We start from the raw sequence: 23,897 nt of genomic DNA, 5'->3' as shown, positions 1-23,897 counted from the left end.
GATGCTCACGCAGAAGGTACATGGAAGCAAATACCAGTTATAGACTCAGATTTGCATCTTCCATCTCACACTCAGGGGCACGTGTCCATCACAGGTGGATACTCCACCATCACATTATTTAAAATTTCCATTCCTTCTCTTTTTGGCCAAGTATATACAACTGAATTTACATGCTTGGATTGAACGCATTCATGATACAACTCCGTTGTGTCTCACCTCTCCAAAGCTGTTTCCTCTTCTGTAAAAAGAGGGCAGTAACAGTACTACATCATCAGACTATTGTGCAATCAAATAAGACAGTATGTGTAGGAATTTTAAATCGCTGCCAAGCAAATGACATTCTTCATTCCCTTCCCCCAAATTTTCCCTAACTGACTATGTGAAATGTGAGCAGACCCTTCCCTCTCTGGGTCTCAATGTTCTCCAACAACAAAATATGGGGGTTGTGTTAGTTGGTTTCTAAGGCCCCTTCCAGCTTGAAGCTTTTAGGATAGTGCTGTAATTCTAGGGCATTTAATGCAGTCAAACCTTCAATGCATTTGATCTTAGCCAAAAGGCCAAGAAGCTATCAAGCCTTCAGTGAATGTTAACTGATGATTACATGGTTTTTCCAGGACTCCTTTACCCAACTGATAAGGGTCACATCTATAAACAGCAGCCCTTTGCACACTGTAGTATCTTAAAACCTTGAGAATTATACATGCATCTTAATTGCCTTATTTTTCATTTGCTCAGCAGAAGTATACTTCAGCTGCATCTGAATCAGCACAAGGTGACCACATTTAGTGGTGCCCTTACTACAGTCCTTCAGAAGCACCGCGAATGACAAATGCTTGTGATGGGAGTGAAGCACAGCTTTCCCTCCAAGGAACACAGAGGGACACATGGACACACACACGGAGGATAGTAACTATCCTTGGCTTCGGGAAAATTCCTTTTTTTAGATAGCAGTGAGATAAAAGGAAATGAACTCTGGAGTTAGGTCTGGACTGAATTATTCCAGCTCCTCGATTAGCTGTGAGAATTTGGGCAGGTTAACTTTTCTGGGCCTTGTTTCCCTATCTGTAAAACTGCCAAAGATATTTCTGGTAGCATTGTGTGGGTTACATTAGAAGCAGCCTGAGGCTTTGGGTAGATCATGGGATTGATGAAAAGGTCCCCCTTCTAGAGTGGGAGGGACTCCAGGTTAATCTCACTTCCAGCCACATGGCTAGTCTGCCTGTTGCTTAGCCTCTCCGGGCCTGTTTCCACATCAGTGAAGTGGGGACAGCATTTCTCACAGAATTGCTATGCTCAGCTCTTGACCAGCAGCCCTGCACTTCTCCCACCTCAACCCACAACCCCCACGCTAAGGTGGCTCCCATGCCTTGCCCAAGGTAATGGTGTAAATGGCAATACCTCCTCCCATCTGTCTGGAACCCTTTGAAGACTCAACTTGGTAGCCCATACCCGGAGCCTTTCCTAAACCACGGCCCCAATCCTCAGTATGACCTAACTCTTCATCACCAGAATCCTGCCTTACCAGAGCATACCTTCAGAATAGCCTCCCTGGGCTGGCATTTGCTACCTGTCCTGGGCAAGCCTGTACCCCGTAAAGGCAGGAACTGCGGCTACCTCATCTCTGGATTTCTCATGAGAGGGCTTGACACAGAGTATGTGCTCAGCAAATGCAAAGCCCCGCTTTCACCTTTTGGAAATAGCTCTGGGAAGGCAATGCTGGGGACAAGACAGGGGGCGAGGGCAGGGTGTAGGGAGAGGGGAATTCCCTCAGGAAGTATGAGAGGATTGTGCAAAAAACATGATGCCTGGAATCAAATGACCTGGATTCAAATCTCTGCTCTATCACCTGCCAACTAAAGAATCTAGACAAGTTTCTATACCTCTATCTGAGCTGTTCCCATGTCGGTAAAAGGAGGACCACAATATACACTTAGCACAGCACCTGGCACATACTGAGTACCAGTATGCTTTATGTCCCGTGTGCTGTCCTAAATGTTTAAATACACTAATTCATGTAAGTCCCACTACAACTCTAGGAGGCAGATACTATCCTCATTGTACTGGTGCTGCAAATAAGGAAAATGAGGCCCAGGGAAATCCAGTGACTTCCCCAAGTTCATGGAGCTAATAAGATGCTCACTAAATGGCAGCAATTACTGTTCTCAGGTAGTAATGCAAAGGACACAATCTCAGTAACCCCAAGGACTCTGGGGTCCTGGCTGTGGGGTTTCTGCACCTGGACTAGCTCCATTCTCACTTCTTCAATTACAGCAAACAACGGAGACTAATCAGTGTTGTAAATAGAGTTAACATAATATATTTATTTTAAGTGCCATTCATGCATATCAGTTCTGGCAGCAACAATCCTAATGACACTTGGAATATTTCTTTACAGCACTAAACAGTTACAAATAATGGTTGCCGTTCATCATAGAGGCAAAATATGAAATCGTGCAATAGCAAAACTGTAGAAACATTAAAACACTGACTGTCCAACAGCAGTACAGAGAGCAGGTTGTATCTGCACAAAAAGCCAATGCATTTTCATCACATATATACAATATAGATATGTACACATCACCCTCTGAATAAACAATATCAAAATACTCTATTCCATTTGAAATTATCCCCGGATTGATTCCCTCCCACTTCAAAGGACATCTGAGCGACACGTATTTACAAGAACACACATGAATACATTTACATTTCAAAAACTGCCACAAATGCCAGTCGGATTATTCTCCTGGACAGAGTGCCCCCATTTGTTTACATGCATTTACTATTCTTTCCCCCTAAAGTCTTCAGTCAATTTAAGCCCAAGACAGAACTTGTTCTGCATTAGCAACAACCATACAAAACGGCCACTAGAGGGACTCTCTGCACCTCACCAGGTAACCCTGTCTGGCCAGGGCCCACAGAAAAGGCCTGTCCTGGGCTCCTGGACCACCTGGATCACAGGAGAGTGGGATGGGTCTGGGTGAAGGCTTTGCCTCTATGGCCATTCTTGCTAAGTTTAAATTCTCATAAAAATATTAATCACTGCAAATCAGTAAATGATTGCCAAATGGGAAATTCGCTTCACACAATTTATAAAATCATCATCAGTGGTTCTACTCAAATCACTCAGTATGAGACTGCATTCCAATATCCAAATTGTTTAAAGTGCACATTGCTACCCAAGCAATTAAAACAGTTTCAAAACAGCTATTTTGGTGTCTAGAAAACAGTGACTTAAGCAAGCCATTGAAAATCACCCCTCTTTTTTCAAGCATTTACTCTGCAGGCTGCCATCTCATCTTGCCTCTGATCCTTCTAAGAGGCGCAAGTTGGCTGCCTTTCCAGGATCCTCTGATTTTCGTTGATCCAAGGGGCTGGAACTGAGCTTCCTTTTTCATGCCAAGTAGGGTCCAAACAACAGAGAAACATAAAGCTCTTCCTTTCTCCCCAACCTCACCAGCCCTTACCATGGCTGGCTTCCCAGTGATTCATTCAAGGCAACACTCCATTAAAACACACACACACACACAAGCGCGCGCGTGCACACACACTCTCTCACACACAGCACACACACACAGAAACAAAAGATGTTTGTTTAGTTCAAGTAGAGATTACTCAACCATAGAATCACTAAGGCTAATTAAAGTGATTTAGCATGGCTGATAAGACCAGAGATGCTAAAAAGCAACTAGTGAGCAGTTATTACTCTTTGACTTGATGGAATATATTTCCCCATTAGAATTGACACTTTTATTTTGGGTCTAAAGAATCAATTCAAAATCTATTCATTAAAAAAAAACCCTCATTTCTTCTAGTTTTATCATAAAACTAAGATAATCAGTCCATGCAAACTGTGATATGATACGAAACAAAACAAACCACCACCACTAAAAAACCCATAAGAGGTGGGCTGCATTTCAAAGAAAGGGACCAAGTGTCATGCATACACAGACATATAAGACAACAGAAACAGCAGGCCACATAATATCTACATTAAACACTGAAGTAAATAAAACTGTAAGTGGCTCTATCCTCCTTTAAAGACAACCTAGATGAGTGGGGAAACTTGCTTTAGAAATACTGCCCTGCTGTTGTTGCCCAAATAGAATCTGATTCAAATTCCAGAAAAATCCGATTTAACTAATAAGTCTGAATCAGCAAGAATGCCAAGACAGAGAAATCTATTCACATGGTAAAAGGAGTGATGATAGAGAATGACACAATGTCTGAGTGTCTTATCTGTAAATTCTTATCAAGAAAAGTAATTCTGGGCCGGGCGCAGTGGCTCACGTCTGTAATCCCAGCACTGTGGGAGGCTGAGGCAGGCAGACTGCCTGAGCTCAAGAGTTTGCAACCAGCCCAGGCAACATGGTGAAACTCCATCTCTACTAAAATACAAAAAATTAGCCAGGCATGGCAGTGTGCACCTGCACTCCCAGCTACTCGGGAGGCTGAGGCAGGAGAATTGCTTGAACCCGGGAGGCTGAGGCAGGAGAATTGCTTGAACCCGGGAGGCTGAGGCAGGAGAATTGCTTGAACCCAGGAGGCGGAGGTTGCAGTGAGCTGAGATTGCACCACTGCACTCCAGCCTGGGCAACAGGGCGAGACTCCACCTCAAAAAAAATAATAATAATAATTCTGTGCTTTCAGACACATTTCTCCTTAATGAACCCAACAGGAGCTAAGCATTCACAGAAGGTAGCAATAAATATTAAAATAACACTTTTGAATAATAAATACATAGGTGAATGTGGAAGCACTGATGTGTTTAAAGAGCCAGGCAATGCCCAATTTCTTACCGATCAACACATTTTAGATCTGTTGTAACGCAGATTTGGAAAAGCAGACATAAATACTCCATGATCCCCAACATCAAAACCAATTTGGTCAGTTCTTCATGCTGCTCAGGAGCAATGTGCCCCTCTGGATTGTTGGAGAGTGTCAAATTCTGGTTTCCTTGACTTACTAGGTAGAATTCATTACCCACATTTCTAAAATAGATTAAATAAGGGATACTGAGCTTTGGAAAAAATCTATTTCCTTTCAGTTTCCTACATCAGTTAAAAGCATACTGCAGAAAATAGCCTAACAAGGAATAAAAACTGACAATAACTTTCCTTTCAAGACATAATAATCCAATTAGAAAAAACTGAAGCCTTTCAGTAATTTTTGTACATATATTTACACATATGTATCTTTATATAAACTGCTTGCAGCAAAATAGGCTCTGTCTGAAAAATCAGTCTGGCACTTGTGGTTAACATCAAACTGACACAAATACGCAAAAAGCCGTCCAAATCACACAACAGTTAGGAGCTACATAGGGCAGCTGGCAGGGAGACAAACATGTAGTACTTGTTTGGGTCAGATAAAAGCAGTAAGTTATCCAGCTAAAATCCTTCTGATTGTCTTCAAAAGTAATTTTGATAACATTGGTAAAGTGATTAGCAAGTTTGTTTTCTCAACTGGATTCTCTTAAACCTTTCCCTTCACTGCACAGAAAGGTAACGTTAGGGTCTGGTGTCTTGCAGAAACAAGCCCTACACAATTGAATCCCAATCAAAGTCATCCTGGATGTCATCTGGAGGCAGGGAACGCCGCATCTGGAAGGCTTGGGAAGGCATCATGTGCTGCTGGTTCATGGCTCTGTGATGGCCTGGAAGGAAAGAGGCAATAATAGCAGCGACTTGGGTAGAGAAGAAAGTAAGAAATAAACTAACCCTACTGTGTACTTCCTATATGCCAGGTACACATTATCTCACTAATTCAACCATAAGCCTTCAAAAAGTGACTCTTATGATCCTTATTTTATAGGTAAGGGGATAGGGTTTAAGAGGATGAGTAAATTAACCCAAAGTCACACAACCAGTAGGGGGCAAAGATAGGATCTGAGGTCAGTTCACTTGATCCACACTTCTTCCATTATACCAGGCTGCAGTAAGGAAGACACAAGAAAAGTGCCAATGTAGCCACTGCTCTTACAGTCTGTTTTGCTCCAATAGGTTGTTTCAGTAACATGAATTGGCTCCCATGAGAATGGTAAACAGGATAGTGATGGCAGTGCACCAATGACGTCATACTGAATTTTCCCCAGCAAGCTAATTTCTGTGCCACCAAGTAACGTCAAGTGAACACAGAGGACATCAACCAGGGAACACAGGAAACCAGAAGGAACCACAGCTGAGTACAGAATGCCCACCTTCCCATGCTCTTCTTGCACCGGTTTGGCCATGTGCTGTTTGAGCTCCCCAATTTTGATTCATTGGGTCTGCGTCTCCACCGTATCTTGACAGACCCCCTTCTAAACCAGCTGCTTTTTAAAAGTAGAGGTTGATATTTACTTGTAGAATTCTTTCTTTTATTACAAATTATACATATCCTTTTAACTGTTGTGGAAGTTTTACTGGATTATTTTTCTAGTACTCTGATTACAAAATTTCAAGTAGTCTGCTACTCATTTTTCTCATATGCCCTGAAATATTTTCTTGTACAATTATTTAATGCTAAGGTTTTCAGTATATCACAATATAGGTAAAATGCCTCCATTTAAAAAAAAACTTGTAAGTTCCTTAATGTGGGTCAGGCACTAGTTTACATGATTCTCATTTAATCCTAACAACTCGAGGATGCAGGTAGTTTTATTAGCCCCTTTTACAAACAGGGAAGCTGAGGCAGGAGGGTTAGGTAGCTTGCCTAATATCACACAGCCATTAAGTGGCAAAGCATGAAGATTCAAACACAAGCAATCTGGCTCCAGAGTCTTATCCACCTTATGGTGCCACTTACAAATTAGTAGTAAGCACTCACAACAGGTTAACATTCCTTCCCCCTTCAGCAAAGGACATATCACTTGATCCCAACTCCTTCTTCACTGCTGTCTGCCACACAGTTCTTCAAGGTTTTAAATCCACCCCCAACCCGATTACCTTTATGTCTTTTCCTCAAATAGCCTAAGTAAAGGATTGTGTGGTATGTGAGAAAAACAATGGACTCTGAATCCAGACACTGGGGCTTGAGTCTTGGTCTGGCCACTCACTAAACTGGGTGGCCTGGGCAAGGCATTTCTCCTTTGGAGCCTCCATTATCCTAAGTGATCCTTAAGATACTTTCCAGCTCTAACAATGTGCCGTATTCCCCTGGCTAAAGGAAACATATCCTGCATTCAAGAACCCAGTGGGAAAAGTTTATGAACCAGTTAACTCCTAAAATTTACCTTCTCTACAAGGTACTTTCCCTGGAAACTATACCCGGGGAAACTCCATAGGAATGAATGAAGCAGAATCTACAGGAGCTAATAAAGTAGGTTCCTAAAACCTGCTAAAGTCCTGTCAAACACCCTCAACTATGACCCCAGGACTTCTTAGAGAGGCAAGACAATAAATAACTAGAATAAGTAGAACCATTGCATCTTGGGCTAATAAGGACTTCAGGTCCTACAGTCCAAACACCAACTGATGCTTGAATCCCTTTGCTAGCACGAGTGCCAAGTGGCTGTCCAGACATTGTCCCCTAGCCCCTCTTAACAGGGAGTTCACTCCTTGAGGCAGCCTCATTCACCACTGGGAAAGCTAACGCTTAATATTAAACTCTGGGTAATAACTCACACACACACACACACACACACTTACCTGCCATCGTTGTTCCTGGAGTGCTGAGTGCCTGTGGGATATGAGGATAACCAGGGGGTGGCATCACTGAAGGAGGGAGATTTTGCCTAGAATCTATGTACAGATTTCCTAATCAGATTAAAAGCAGGAAGAGGGAAAACATGTTACCACAAATAAAACAAATGGAGCACTAAAATCTTAACAGAATTGTTACTCTGAAAGTAAATTAAGCAGGTAAAATGAGGAGAAAGGGGAAAGAAAATATTACTCCTTTCAGATGCTAAAACTGTGGTCTTGGCCTTTTGAACAGGGTGCCAGGCTGGGTGTGAACACACTGGAACTAATGCTGGCGCTGCCACTAACTGTAGGCTGGTAGGCAAGTTATGTCTATTATTGTTGCTGTCACATACCTCATTATAATTCAAAAGTATTTTTGTATCCATTACTTCATCTGACCCTCCCACTAAGCCCCAAAGGAGGGTAAGACAGGGATTGTTACACCCATTTTACAGATGAGGCAACTGAAACTCAGAAAGGCTAACCTGACTTGCCCAAAGACACATTAGTTTGACAGTGCTAGGACTAGAATCCAGATCTCCTAACTCATGGACTCTCTTTTTTGAGACAGGGTCTCACTCTGTCACCCAGGCTAGAATGCAGTGGCGCAATCTCGGCTCACTGCAACTTCTGCCTCCTGGGTTGGGGCGATTCTCCTGCCTCAGCCTCATGAGTAGCTGGGATTACAGGCGTGCACTACCACGCCTGGCTAATTTTTGTATTTTTAGTAGAGATGGGGTTTCACCATGTTGGACAGGCTGATCTCAAACTCCTGACCTCAAGTGATCCACCTGTCTCAGCCTCCCAAAGTGCTGGGATTACAGGCATGAGCCACCGCACCCAGCCACTCGTGGACTCTTTCTACATCACCACCTATTTCTCTATTTCCCTGATGCTCTCACCCTAGAAGCAGGCCTAACTATGTGTAACCATGTGTGCCCTTGTTAATTAACAAGTACCTGGGAAGCACAAAGTAACAATAAAGATCTGCACATGGTAAAAGAGCTACACCAAGCAATGATGATTAAAAATATATTATTCTGGGCAGGGCATGGTGGCTCAGGCCTGTAATCCCAGCACTTTGGGAGGCAGAGGCGGGCAGATCACCTGAGGTCACGAGTTCAAGATCAGACTGGCCAGCATGGCAAAACCCTGTCTCTACTGAAAATACAAGAATTAGCTGGGCGTGGTGGCATGCGCCTGTAGTCCCAGCTACTCAGACTTGAACCTGGGAGACGGAGGTTGCAGTGAACCAAGATTGTGCTACTACACTCCAGCCTGGATAACAGAATGAGACCCTATCAAAAGAGAGGGGAGGGGAGGGGAGGATTATTCTGGAGTGTGAGGATGGGGACCATGGATCTCATTCAAATTTTACTTCAGAAGGTTCTTAATATATTTTCATTAACAGGAGACATCAAGTGTTAACGCCTCCAAAATGTCAACTACGTTACATCACAATGCAAAAGAGAGAACAAACATGACCCCTCCCCCAATAACTCATGAGGAATGATTATAAAAGTGGTTCACATTGTAAGGAACATCTGGAATTCTGGAAAGGCTACTTTCCTAAGGTTATCTACTATTTCATGTAAATTACACTTGAATTCTAGTAATGTTGTAATGAAACTAAAAAATAGTAATCATTTTCCCAGAGGAAACTAAAAAGAGTGGGAAAAATCTTCCACTTCTATTAAGGTAAGGCATTCTCAATTTGGCTGCTCACAAGTCTTTACCCTCCAGTGGAAAGCCAGACTATCCAGGCTTGAGATGGCCTCAGAGATAATCTAATCTGACCTTACCTCTGTCCATGTAGATAGGGAAACAGGAACAGAGAGGAAATGAGACAGAACCAGGACCAGAATTCAAGACTTCTGACCCCCTGTCCCTGCTTCCCATGATAACATGCCTTTTATCAGTGAAGTTTATAGTCAGAACTGAGCTCTTTGATTGACTGACCATACTGATGATTTAGAAAGAAAAAAGAGGAGAAAAGTTATACTAAACTACAGCTCTAATACTGGTGTGAGTGATGTGGGGCGGAATCCTGTCTCCAAATGCTGATCGGTCTTCACATGCACGGCTAGTGTACTTTCTAAAGACTGCACCAAGCTGGAGGGGCCACACTACTCAGAGTAATATGGTCGCTCATATGCCCACAACTTCCCTGTCTCTGTCCTTCAAAATCTTAGCTCTCATTCTACACATCTTTCGAGTTCATGTAAAATGTAAAACTGATTTTTATTGGGAATTAATCTTTTATCACTTCTCTTTTATGGCTTCGTTAATTCTTACCTTAAAGGCAGAGGGGAATAAGAATTACAGGATTATGACAACAAACAAGCATCTACATAAAAGTCTTAACTTTCTGAAATTCCATCATATTCGTAACACTTTTATTTTCATATAGAAATTCCCATTAATTCTCATTTTTTCCCATATTCTCAATACAGAGTCTGAATGAGTGTATTCCTGAATTTCCTATGTAAGAAATTAACTTCCAATGCAGTTTCCAAATATTTCAGGCACTGCTCAAGGCACTGTGGATACAACAATGAAAAAACACAACTCTGCTTTTCGGGAGTGTATTCTTGGGCATGTTGGGTAGGGGCAAACAAAGTAAATTAAATAGTATGTAACGTGCTATGGAAAAAAAGCAGGGAGAGAGAACAAGTAGTGCTGAGTAGTGGTGCCATTTAAATAGGATGACCAAGGAAGGCATCCCCCAAGCAGGTGTTTTTTTGAGGGAAAAAAACGGAACAAGATGAGGAAACCAGTCATGTGTCTATCTGAGGGAAGACCACTCTGGACAAGAGGAAACAGCAAGTACAAAGGCCCTGGTTAGGTAGAGTGTGCTACCTAGTGTGTTCAAAGAACACCAGGGAGACCAGTAGTGTTGGAGCACAGGGGTGGAGGGGAGAAGGCAGGAGACAAGATGAGAAATAATCGGTGATCAGATTGTGTAGGCCATATAGGCCATAGTAACAACATTGGTCCTTACTGAGAAAGATGGAGGGTTTTGAGCAGAAAACAGACATGACATGATCTGACCTCTCCGTCTTGCAAAATCCTACTTAAGCTACAAAGTCCAGCTTTAATATGTTGTCTTCTAGGAAGATTTTCCGTCTTTCCAAGAGAAGTATGCACCCCTTTCTCTGAATTCTTATTGTACTTATACCCTATGGAGAAGTGTAGCCCTCAACATACTGTATTTCTTTTTTTTTTTTTGAGACGGAGTCTTGCTCTATCGCCCAGGCTGGAGTGTGGCGGCGCGATCTTGGCTCACTGCAAGCTCCGCCTCCTGGGTTCATGCCATTCTCCTGCCTCAGCCTCCTGAGTAGCTGGGACTACAGGAGCCTGCCACCACGCCCGGCTAATTTTTTTGTATTTTTTTAGTAGAGACGGGGTTTCACCATGTTAGCCAAGATGATCTCGATCTCCTGACCTCATGATCCGCCTGCCCTCGGCCTTCCAAAGTGAACATACTGTATTTCTTGATGGATCTGTCTCAACCACTAGGTTGTGAACTCTTTGAGATAAAAGCTACTACAGGGGTCATGTCTTTATTCTCAGTGCCCAATACAAAGCTAGACACAGAAAAGGTGTCTAGTGTGTGCTCAATGACTGCATCCCTACCTATATTTAATGACCTTTAAGCAAAGCATCAAATTAGAATAGTACAGCCAGAAGATATAAACAAATTATAACCACAGGTAAAAAGATTTAGGAAAAGATGTCATAGACTGTGTTCTATAACATCCTTCTCCCCTTCCCCCTTCCACACTAGCACACTACACCACTAACTAGTTCTAGAGTCTATAGGACGCTCAAGGAGGTGTTTACCAAGAGGGTTCTTGAAGACAGGAATGACAGGAAAGGTTTAAGGAAATGGAGAGACTATATTCTGGGACTCAAGACCTACATCTAAATGAATTTTACAACATTGAGTAAGTCACTTTCTCCCCCTGGATCACAATGTCCTCATCTGTTAAATAAAGGGATAAAATCAACAGCTCTCTGAAAGTCTCCTCTTGACTATACTTCTAAGAAATTATGACTAAGAATTATTGGGGTATAGAGATGAGGGAAGTGAAAGATCTGAATGGATGTGATATACAGGGATATAAGACAGAGAAAAAAGGAATGACAGAAAGACACTGACACTTAAAACAAGAGGAAGGAGGCTGGACATGTAAAAAAAAAAATCTGAATATTTGTGAACAGACATCAGCAGGCATGAAGTGATGAATACTTGGAGCACCATAACTGATGAGAGAACAAGTGTTGTCAGAGGCCAACACGGCTTGGCAGGCATGAGTCAGAAGGAAAATACAAAAGGGGAATGAGAGTAGAAAGAATTGAATCAACACTGAAGAAAAACTATAGTTTTTCTACCTTTGATAGGCTGTGACTAGGGTAGCACTGAGAATCACGAAGGTGTCATCGGGACCCTAGAAAGGAGGAGGGCCCTGACAAAACAGATGACAGAAAAAATTAACAGAATCACAGAACACCAGAACAAATAACCAAGGTCAAGGCTCAGGAAGGGATGACTACAGAAGTCTAGGAACAAAGGGCTTCAGGAAATAACTCAGGATCTCAGTCTAGAGAGAATCTAGAAGGAGTGCCTGGGTACTCTGACAGAGGACAGCAGCAGATAAACAGTTTTTTCCATGACAAAACTACCAAGTTCCAAGACCAAAAGGTACACATAGACCTTTCTTACAGACTTAGGGCACAAAACTGAAATTCACCAACATGAGAGCTACTGGCTAACATGTACACTGGCTTTTGAGATTGCCTTCTTCTTCTTCTTCTTCTTTTGAGACGAAGTCTCCCTCTGTCACCCAGGCTGGAGTGCACTGGCGTGATCTCAGCTCACTGCAACCTCTGCCTCCCAGGTTCCAGCGATTCTCCTGCCTCAACCTCCCAGGTGGCTGGGATTACAGGCATGTGCCATCACGTCCGGCTAATTGTTGTATTTTTAGTAGAGACGGGGTTTCGCCATGTTGGCCAGGCTGGTCTCGAACCCTTGACTTCAGGTGATCAGCCCGCCTCGGCCTCCCAAAGTGCTAGGATTGCAGGCATGAGCCACCACGCCTGGCCGAGACTGCCTTCTTGTAACACTGACCCACATCAACTTCTACCTCTCCTGCCTAAGGCAATAATCTATGAGCAACACAGGTACTTACCCCCAAACACACAAGACTAGTGATATATACATAAGCTATTTAATTTCACTTAGTACTTTTTGAGGCTGACTGAAATAGTTAGAGATGGAGCTAGCAAGGAAGTGAACATCATGACAGCACTCAGAAGCAACAATTTTGGATGAACACAGGAAGAAAAGAGGAAAGGAGAAAAAAGGGACAAAAAACAGAGAGAGGTGGTACACCTGGTCTAAGGACTGAAAGCAAGTTGGAAAAATGAAAGTGATATATCCTGAAAGGGACAAAGTATGGGCTTAGAACCCATGAGAGAGACAAAGAAGACACGCTGTCCATCTGCAAGAAAAGATTTAAAAAAAAAAAGAAATGGAAGAAGGGCACATAAGTGAGGATACCTGAATTATAGAGATCTTGATGCTTAAAAATGAATATATATCAGAAAGATACCAAAAAGAACTAACAAAAGGAGAGAAAGAGATAAAGAAACTAAAAAGTTATCAAAAACTAAATTTTAGTGTCTGGCACAGAAGGCAATCAGCCAGGGACTGAATGAGGCCCTTGTGTGGATATAATTTACTGAATGAATAGGTCACCAGAATCAAATAGTGACTGAAAGTTTCAGGCAGGGTAAGCTATTCAAAATAGCTTAGGAAAAGCTATTCAACATGGAAGAAGAAAAGATAATTGATTTCCACTACATCAAAGGATACAGAAATAAAGATTTCATTAAAAGAAAGACACAGACTGATAAGCTTGAGTTGAATAAACTCAAACCATGGGTGAACGAAAGATGTGAAACAAGACAGAATAATGGTTAAAGGAAGCCACTCAGGATAGGGAAGAGAGAGCTTGTTGGCATAAAATGTCAAATCAATATAACATACAGAAAAGAAGTGAACCTGACGATAAGAGAAGATAAGGAATTAAAATGAAGAATTAACTTGGATATGAAATTCCTACAGAAAAATGTGCAATCAGAGTAGAAGACATGGTTGCCAGGGTAAAGAATGAAGGAAGAAAGCGAGATTTAAAAAATACATAGGAAAGACTTTGGGTCTAAAGTAAAACATCAGTGAGACTATTTTCCATTACGTCTACTCTTCAAACACTTTGAATTGTTTAATTTTAACATTCTTAGGAGATACACAAGACACGGTGATTTCCATTGCAGATCTGTACAAATTTAAATATAATTTCATAATTATGTTCCTATAAAAACATAAGTATCTCCAATATATTTAATTCTTGTTTGATAACTTAGTAAAAGGATAACGATTACAACAGTTAACTGTAAATAATAAAGCAATCATATAAATCACAACAGAAAAACATACAGTCTCTTTACCTCAATTTTTCTAAGATATACCCTACATATAAATTATTTGCTTTCATTCATTTCTTGTAAATAAAAATTTGTAAATAGATCACTGTCACCATTAGCAGCAAACCAAGTTGGTTAAGACAGTTACTAAATTTCATATGAATGAGAAAATGAGAAAAATCAAGAAGATAACTAATCCCATACCTGTTCCAATGTGTTGGGAAGGTTTTGTTGGATGCATGGCACCATGACAAACATTTTGCTGAACATTACTCTGTGAATGTATAAGGCCAGTTTGAGTAAAGAATTGATTAAGAGAAGAACAGAGATCGGCAAACTGAACCTGGTCTAAAGACCAGTTCTTGAGATCTGCCTGTCTCATACTCTCCATCAGACCTAAGAGGAAAGCATTAAAAATATGTTAGCACAGTTATGCAATAAACATTGCAAGGAAAATAGCAAGACTAATTTTTTTCAGCCCTCAAAATTTCCACTCACTCCACTTTATGGTAGTGATTTATCCATGCAATGAAGAATGATCTTTTTAAGTTATTCAAAGCCCAATTATTTTAAATGTGGCCAAATTTCTTTCAGAACTTGTCTGTGACCCTCTGCTATATCAACTGGCCAAAATTATTATGAATTTTACCAACTGCAAAAGAAATGCTATATAAGATGATGTTTATTTCTACTACAAAGAAAATTATAATCAAGCAGAGAAACAGGATTGTGTGTATTTGGTTATATGTCAAAAAGAACCAACACTCACCTTGAAACTGTGAAAGGTCTACATCTGACCAATTAACACTGCTGGCAATTCGACAGCTTTCTTTTAGCATATCAAGTGTCGCATACCAATCATTTGAAACACCTATAAAATATTGACAACAGTGTAATTCCTGGATGGTAAAAGGGTGAAGTGTGGTAAGGGAAAAGGATGAGCTGGCCTTATTCCTGAAATTGGCTGATTCTTGCCCCGTCTTACAAGGGGATTTGTACCCATTATATCATGCGTTGGGCAATCTGCTCTGTGAGACAGGCAGAAAGGTATTATTTCTCTCCATTTTACAAATAAAAGAAACTGAACCAGAGTAAGTGACATAACTTAGCAAGGTTATCATGATGAATCTAAGACTTGAACCCAGGTCTTCTAACCTCCAGTCTAGCAGCTTCCAAATTGCCACATCACCTAGTAATATCAAACTTGATACTGCTCTTTACATTACAGTACCAATAAAGGAACAGATAGGAAATGTCATGCAAATCTGTATTTTCCCCCATATAAAGTTCATTTTCCTGTCTTCTTATGACCTTAAAAAAACTGAGAGGCAGGTTCACATTTAGAGGCAATACACAGTACAATTTAATGCAATGACTTAACGCAAGTGGATTAGATCATATAGTAAGAGTAAATGCTTCTTCCAAGGCAGCCTTAGGAGAAAAAAATTTAACACAGTCCCCCTGCCAAGGTAGTGAAGGAAGAGGGGTGAGATCTCTGTAAGAAATGCTGATGAATCCACGTGAGGGCATTTTTAGTCAGAAATGGTATCCTCTGGTATGACATCAGAAGAGTTTAAGACTCCATAATCTGTATGTCAGCAAACCAGTCATTAGTCAGAGGCCATGCAGCAAGAGTTACCCTCAATGAGACAGCAGTGCTGAATAGAGGAAGAATATTCTCCATTCAGTGACTGCTGTCAAGCCACTCTGTTTCTAGGATCTCCCCTGGATGGATGAAGATAAAGATCAATAAAAAGGGTTGGTTGGTTTGCTTTTGCTACATCAAGGCAACTCTTGGCTATATCAACTACCGGCTACTTGATTACAAAATTCTGCCAATTATGGATTTTTAAAATAAACAATCAACTAGAGACAACATGACCCTGCCATGAAGCAAGTCATAACTTAGGAAGAAATTTGTTGGGTGGGAGGGGATTAAACCAATACCCAAATGAGCCACGAACATGCAAGTCTACCAGACTCAGATCCTTTAGTTCAAGAACTTCATGGATAAGGAAGCCAAGTTTCAAAGGAATTACATGATTTAAGTCACTTAGGTAATACAACAGCCAAAGTAGTACTAGAATCCAGATCTCTTGAGGTAAACACAACTCAGGTAGTCAAAAGGTCAGGGTAGGAAAAAGGTTAACTGAAATGAAATTACGAGCAGGAACTAGGACATTTGCCATGACTAATTTGTTGTTGTTGTGGGTAAGAGGAAGAGGAGGCTCCTTTAATAAATAGTGACCTGGCAAATAAAAATAAAGCCAACTCTGCAGGAAGTGGGTGAGCAAACCCTACCCACTTAGCAAATGTCTGCTAATTTTAGTTCTTTTAGAATAACTGGTGTTATAAGCTTTGAAGTCAGACATGTCAGAATATAAACCCCAGTTCTACCACTTACCACAGTATGATCTTAAGCAAATTACTTAAAATTCTTTTAGTTGCACTTTTCCTATATATAAAATGTGGTCATCTATACTTGATTTGGGAGGATAATGTAAGATAATGTATCTAAATTACAAATGAGTTAAAATAAAAACCTGCAAGGGTTGCTGGGTTTGCCTATGTTGCCACAATAAATTTTAATCAAGAAAGTCGCCAGGTCAGTCTATGAATTAAATGAGTTACAACTATAAGATTATAGCAAGGAAACACAAAAGGAAACAGATGTAAAGAGGTTTTGGTAGTTACTACATGAGCTCCAAATAACAAAGGACAGATCCTAATTCACAGTTAGCCAAACACAAGCCAGGAGACAAAAACTTACCAGAATTACAGGATACCTGTTGTGGGGGTGGGGGTGCCTGATGTGTTAACGTCTGATGCTGATGGTTCGGATGGTGCTGTATGTGTTGATGTGGAGAGGGATGCTGGGGGTGAGGGGACTGGAGCTGGCTGTGTTGCTGTGGGTGTGGTGCTGGGTGTGGGGAACGTTGCGGATGCTGCGGTAAACCATGCGGTCGATGGGGAGGATGTGGAGACGGCTGTGTGTGCATCTGGGGGTGAGATAGTGAGACCTGTGCAACCGAATTACTGCCCGTGGTGTTGAGGCCACTGCCATGACTGTTGGACAGGCTGCTTTGGTTGCTGTGTGGGTGAGTGCTCACTGTACTGCTGGGAGAGTGCTGATAGGAACATGAAGTGTGGGACTGCTGGGAAGATTCAGAAGGGATGTTCATCAAACCTAAAAACAGAGAGAGCAAGATCACTTATGGTCAGATTTCAGTTGTATTTTATGACAAATATTTGTAAAATTATTAACATAACAAAAGCATATGATGCCAGGAAGCAACACTGGTTCAACTTAACAAGTGCTAATGCAACATCCACTACACACTAGGCTCTGTGGTTTATGAGAAGAAATATAATGCCCCACCCTCAAGTGGAAGAGAAAGACAAGATTACGACCAACAATTTAAGTACTAAAGCTAAAGTATACAGAGGATTATGAAAACTGCTTCTTGTCTGTTCAGCTAGGAGGAGGCTCAAAATATAGAGAAGCCTTTCTTTTAAAGACAGTGCCTGAACTGAGTCTTGAAAGATAAGGAAACGTTCGGGGAAAAGTGGGAAAGGTGTTGGGGTCACACTCAGGATGGCTCTCTGTAGGCATAAAGACCAAGGCTTTGATAGAAGACCACACAATCTAAACTAAAACCCAACTGGTTAATAGTTTAAAACTTTTCCAAATAGGTAAAAGCAATGGAAAGACAAAGGAAAAGGGGAAGTTGTTTATGCCAAATAGGGAAGGGGCATAGGCTGCGAGCTGGAACATGCCTGTGAGCACGTCCAGCACAAATATCTTGGTTAAGGTACAAGGACATAGAATGCACTACGTGCCTGTGAGCATGTTTAACAGCTACATAGGATAGGGCCCAACAAAGAGTTATTAGCATAAAGCAAGGAGGCTTAAAGGAAGTTAGTTTTTGAAAGAAACTATTATTTCTAACACTTATGATTTATTCTTTAACAAGAAGGGAAACTATGAAGAGGAACTTTTTACTTTCTATATAGTGAAGGTGTAAGCTGCAGGATGAGCTCTGTAAATGTTAGCTGCCATGATGATGATTAAGCCAAAAATGCTTAATGTTAAGGATAATTTATGTTTGGTCTACAAGTAGTTAGATAACCTTACTGCAACATTTGGTTCTATGTAAGTAGACTATTTTCAAATCCTAAAGGATAGCCAATGCAATGTTATGCTGAACCAAACATAAAAATAATTTTATTGAATGAAAAAAACCCCACAAGATAATATCAATCAATAAAAGAATCAAGCTTTTTAAAAAAGATAAAATTATTCTCCTATTTGTCATTAGTAGTAGAACTGTATTTGTGTACATTGCAAGATAATCTTAAAAGCTACCAAGTTTTACAGGCAGAAGAGTTAATAAAAGTTCTTGCCTTGGCCCTAGAAAATAGTCACATATAAGGAATCTATAGGGTTATTACTGTAAGATCAAAGAAAGCAGTAATTTATCAATTTTCAATAAAATCCTAGCATTTTACAAGGGAACCAAGGTCTGATCTGTATCAACATTTTCAATCTCAAATTATTTTTAAATAAAAGAAAGCAAAATATCTCTCCAGAAGCCCAATATATAAAACTGATAAGTATAATATAGTTTTTTTTTTTGAAGCTGGGGAAGGAAGCTTACTAGGTCTACCTCTGCATCTGCACAGTTCTCCTCCTGCAGTCCCTAAGAACTTTACAAAAGCCAAGGCCTCTGAAGAGAACAATCTGAAAATCACTGATCTAATCTAACCCTCTTTATTGTACAAATGGGGATACTGAGGTCCAGAGATGAGAAGTAAACTCAGTTGACTTAATGGCAGAACCTGGACTAGAACCCAGAATTCCTATTGATGCTCCTTTTTTTTTTTTTTTTTTTTTTTGAGACAGAGTCTTTCTCTGTCCCCCAGGCTGGAGTGCGGTGGCGCGATCTCGGCTTACCGCAACCTCCACCTCCTGGGTTCACGCCATTCTCCTGCCTCAGCCTCCAGAGTAGCTGGGACCACAGGCGCCCGCCAACACGCCCAGCTAATTTTTTTGTATTTTTTAGTAGAGACGGGGTTTCACCGTGTTAGCCAGGATGGTCTCGATCTCCTGACCTCGTGATCCACCCGCCTCGGCCTCCCAAAGTGCTGAGATTACAGGCTTGAGCCACCGCGCCCGGCCGATGCTCCTTTTTTTTTTTTTAATAGTGTGATGGAATGGAATTATGGGCTTCGGAAATTGTCATCATTGTTATTTCAAAGCCCTTATTTTTCTATTGTGAATACCAAGGTTGGATTTGCTTAGCAATGTCTTCTATTAGTTCTTTTTATACTTTTATAGATAAAAAACTTATAAAACATATGAATCTTACTTTAAACTCAAATACTAACCAGAAAAAGCCATTTCACATACACATCATCAGTATTCATCAATATAAATAACAGTATATAACATTAACATTAACTGGCAGTAAGTGTTAAAATGCAAACAGTATAAAGACAAGGATTTCTGTTCATTTTTGTTCACTGCTGTGAACATGTAAACTTTCTGAGTTGCGGTGCTACAGTTTGAATGTATGTGTCCCTCCAAAATTCGTATGTGGGAACTTAAACCCCCAGGTGATGGTATTAAGAAGTGGGACCTTTAGGGGGTAATTAGGGATTAGGCCTTGCAAAAGGGGTTGAGAGAACTAGCTACTTTTTGCCCTTCCATGTCGTCTGCCAAATGAGGACACAGCATTCAGCTCCATGTGAGAATACCGCTAAAAGGCATCATTTATGATGAACAGGCCCTTGCCAGACACCAAATCTGCTGGTTCCTTGATCTTGAACTTCCCAACCTTCCAAACTGTGAGAAATAAATTTCTGTTGTTTATAAATTACCCATTCTAAGGTATTTTGACACAGCAGCAGGAAAGGAATAAAACATGGGGTGTAAATAGTTAATGTGCCAAACAAACAAGTAATTAGGAATGCTTCAACAGCAGAGTTCTCAACAATTTCTGACTCTTCATCTCTGGGGAAAACATAATGTGACATTTTTACCCTCTGATTAAAATTAAACCAGCAGCTAATGGGACGAGAACACATTATAGCAAGAACCTAGCATTTGGTCGAGATGTAACAGTGTATCTCAACTAAAGTCACTTTTAATATTAAAATCTGACTTAAGTATATTGTGTACAACAATGACCTAGAGTTTACTAGTAGCTGATGTATTCACTTCTAAGTGCCACACTCAAAATCACAAATTTGGTGCTACCACATTCCGATAGTTATCTCTTTTTGCTGATACCAGTCAGAACAAAAGCAAGGCACATCTATTCTTGTGGTGCAACATTCACCACTCAAACACTTCATATGCCAGATATCACTAATTAGTTATAGCAGTGTTTTCCATATGGTATAGATGCAGTGTCAGAATTCTTTAACACAGTGCTCCTGCATGCCACTCGTAAACAAGTAAGTAGGCATGCAACATAAAACGTATCTGCCATTTTTGTGCTATGATATAAATAGAACACAGTAAAGGCACAAAGGGCAAAATACAATTATCCGATTCTTATTGTGATGACAATATTCTAAGATTAAGAGTATAACAGCTGCCATGTGAAATAATTTAAAAACCTTTTTCCAATAAAACTGTTATAAAAAAGATTTTAAGAAAACTCACCTTGTTGACTAAGTGACTGCTCAAAAACTGACTTATAAAGGCTCCGAAATGAGGCACTAAGATCTTCAAAATTATATTCTGAGAAAAGCAGTTGCTTGTCTCTTTCTGGAAGGTTGTACTGTGGTTGCTGCTGAGGAGTTAATGACTGAGAGACTGATTCTGGATGGCTTGTCACCTAACATTAAAAGAAAACACAACTAATTCAGCCTCTCTATTAATTACAATTGGCTTGTTATATAAAATACATAACTGAAAACAGTGCCAACATTGGAATTCAAAGAAAATAACTCTTCTGTCTTAGGCTTTCCCATCCTCTGTTAAAGCATAATGGACAGAAAGCAAAACAGTTAAACTGAATCTTGAAGAACTGTGGAAGTCTAACCCAACCTCCATATTTCACAGAAGGAAAGAATTCAAAGTTAAATAACTTGCCTAAGATCACACAAATAAGTGATGGGTTAGGCCTAGAATCCTTCTAGGCTTTCTGTAGAATCTTCAATCTTGATTTCTACAGAAGCTATTTTATCTCAAACTCCACTAAGCTATAAAACTACTAATCTTTCATTTATTCAATTAATTTTTTAGTATACAAACCCAAATACTGTGAGTACTATGAGTCAGATGTATGGCTCTGCCCAAAGCAACAAGGAGCTTAATTAAATATGCCTAACTCTTCATTTCCAGGGAAAACTTATCTTTAAAAGCAGGAAAACTAGAAATAAAATCAATAAAAGATAATCATCTGTATTTCTTAAAGACTACGTACTATATGAAAGGGTGGTAAACTACCATTTGTTTAGTGTTTTGAAAAATTAAGGTATGAACATTGACTAGAAACTTACGTAGCCATTAAAAATAATGCTCATAAGGAGTCTGCAGTAATGTGGAAAAATATGAATTTTTACATAGGAAAATGGCTCTGCCACTGGCACCCTAGTGTCCTTACACATCTCCACACAAACCATGTAGGCAAGGCTCCATGGCAGGATGACCTAAGCCTTGGTGGAACACCCTGTGATTACCCTGGAACAAGTGGTTTTGAGGCGAGAATTCTCATCTGCCCTTATGTCTTGTAGGAGATGGCCATGGGGCAGTTACTCATCTACCTTTCTATTTCGCAAGAGGTTGCCAAGAAACAGTTTCTCATCTACCTCCCTGCTGAGTGAGGCATGGGACTTTCTGCCTTACTCCCTTAGCGTACAGCTGCAGGTTATAAAACTGCTTAGTTGTACTACGGAATTTGTTCCTCTATTACAGAGTGAACTACTACTCAAGTAGTCTGTCATTTGGTCCTCTGTTTTGGTACTGTCATGTGGGATGTAGGGAGCTGACACCATGCTAACCTGGTTTATACTGTCTGTATAAGTAATAAAATTATCTCAATCCACGTGGGCTCATTGTGGCCTTACAGGATCAAACTATATAGATGTGATAAACCCAACCAGCAGCTCCCACTGCACTGTTGCTTAGGGACTGCTCGACCATTTGACACCTTGTTGTTGAAAGAAAATGGCAGGGCCGGGCGCGATGGCTCAACGCCTATAATCCCAGCACTTTAAGAGGCCGAGGCGGGTGGATCACCTGAAGTCACAAGTTCGAGACCAGCCTGTCCAACATGGTGAAACCTTGTCTCAATTAAAAATACAAAAATTAGCCAGGTGTGGTGGCTCACGCCTGTAATCCCAGCAACTTGAGAGGCTGAGGCAAGAGAATTGCCTGAACCTGGGAGGCAGAGCTTGCCATAAGCTGAGATCGCACCATTGCACTCCGGTCTGGGTGACAGAGAGAGACTCTATCTCAAAAACAACAAAAAAAGCAGTCTACAAAGTCTAGCTTTAAACACGGCAGTTTAACCCTCTTACATTTACTGGCACAACGAACATGTTAGCTGTGTCTGTCATCTAGTTCTATACATGCTTCTTTAATTTGTCCTTTTATAATGTTTTGTGATACTGGACTGTGTGCTTTGCTTTCTTTTGGTCAAGATTTTTTACACTTAAATTACTTCAAAAAGCAACTTAAAATCATTATATCTTTGCTTAGTTTGCTTCAATGTTCTAACTGGTTGTTTTATAACTTCACTTTGTCATTATTATTTAATTAATCTTGATCACTGGTAAGTAATTTTTTTCAGGAAAGACACATGAAAACAAGGGCAGGATACTTTCTAATCTCTGCATATCAAAGAACGTCTTTCTCTTGCCTTCACGTATGAATTAAAATTTGGGCATAATATTTGTTATTCCAAACCCATTCCCTCAAAACTCTGCATACAATGCTCCATTATCTTCTGGCATTTAGTAGCATCAAAGAGAAGCCTGAGGTCAGGCATGGTGGCTCATGCCTGTAATCCTAGCACTTTGGGAAGCCAACAGGGCAGGAGGATTGCTTAAGCCAGGAGTTCAAACCAGTTTGGCCCACTTAGCAAGATCTTGTGTCTAAAAACAGAGAGAAAACAAGAGGGGGAGGTCTGATTTGTGTTTCTTTATATATAATTTACTTATTCTGTCAGAGTATTTTTATGGGTAACTACTTATGAAATTTTAACATTTGCCATAATGTATCTAGATACAGCAGTCCTTTGGTATCCATGAGGGACTGGTTACAGGAACCCCAACCCACTAGGACACCAAAATCTGCACATGCTCAAGTCCCTCACACAAAATGCTGTAATATTTGCATATCACCTATCCTCCCATATACTTTAAATCATCTCTAGATGATTAATACCTAATACAATGTAAACAGTTGTTAAACTATATTTTTTTCTTTAAAAAAAATAAAATAAGTAAATAAATAAATACAGTCTCGTTCTATTGCCCAGGCTGAAGTGGAGTCATGTGATTACTCCTGGGTTCAACTGATCCTCCCTTCTCAGCCTCCTAAGGTGCATGCCACAATGTCTCGCTATTTTGTTTTGTTAAGACGGGGTCTCACTATGTTGGCCAGGATGATATCAAACTCCCGGCCTCAAGCAATCCTCTTGCCTCAGCCTCCCAAAGTACTGGGATTACAGGTGTGAGCTACCTCATTCCAGCATGTATTTTTTATTGCTGTACCTTTTTTTTAAAATTGTT

General features: G+C 40.5%; 1 protein-coding gene across 14 annotated transcripts in view; it reads right to left on the bottom strand.

Moving 5' to 3' along the window:
* Window positions 1–2,301: 2,301 nt before the first annotated feature.
* The window catches only part of FOXJ3 (forkhead box J3), a 203,745-nt gene continuing 182,149 nt past the window's right edge, over window positions 2,302–23,897 (bottom strand). For 6 of the 14 annotated variants that reach the window (XM_055255474.2, XM_055255473.2, XM_055255482.2 and 3 more), the window contains 7 exons: window positions 20,821–20,995; window positions 16,921–17,337; window positions 14,920–15,021; window positions 14,355–14,546; window positions 7,626–7,733; window positions 6,197–6,307; window positions 2,302–5,653 (listed from right to left, as the gene is read on the bottom strand). In XM_055255474.2, the coding sequence (XP_055111449.1) occupies window positions 5,538–5,653; window positions 6,197–6,307; window positions 7,626–7,733; window positions 14,355–14,546; window positions 14,920–15,021; window positions 16,921–17,337; window positions 20,821–20,995 (1,221 nt within the window). In that variant the 3' untranslated portion in view covers window positions 2,302–5,537. The other 8 variants (XM_055255483.2, XM_055255480.2, XM_063627643.1 and 5 more) reach the window with 4 other exon arrangements.

Source organism: Symphalangus syndactylus, chromosome 12, assembly GCF_028878055.3.
Source record: "Symphalangus syndactylus isolate Jambi chromosome 12, NHGRI_mSymSyn1-v2.1_pri, whole genome shotgun sequence".
NCBI classification, from domain to species: domain Eukaryota; kingdom Metazoa; phylum Chordata; class Mammalia; order Primates; family Hylobatidae; genus Symphalangus; species Symphalangus syndactylus.
This window is presented reverse-complemented; position numbering and strand designations above follow the sequence as displayed.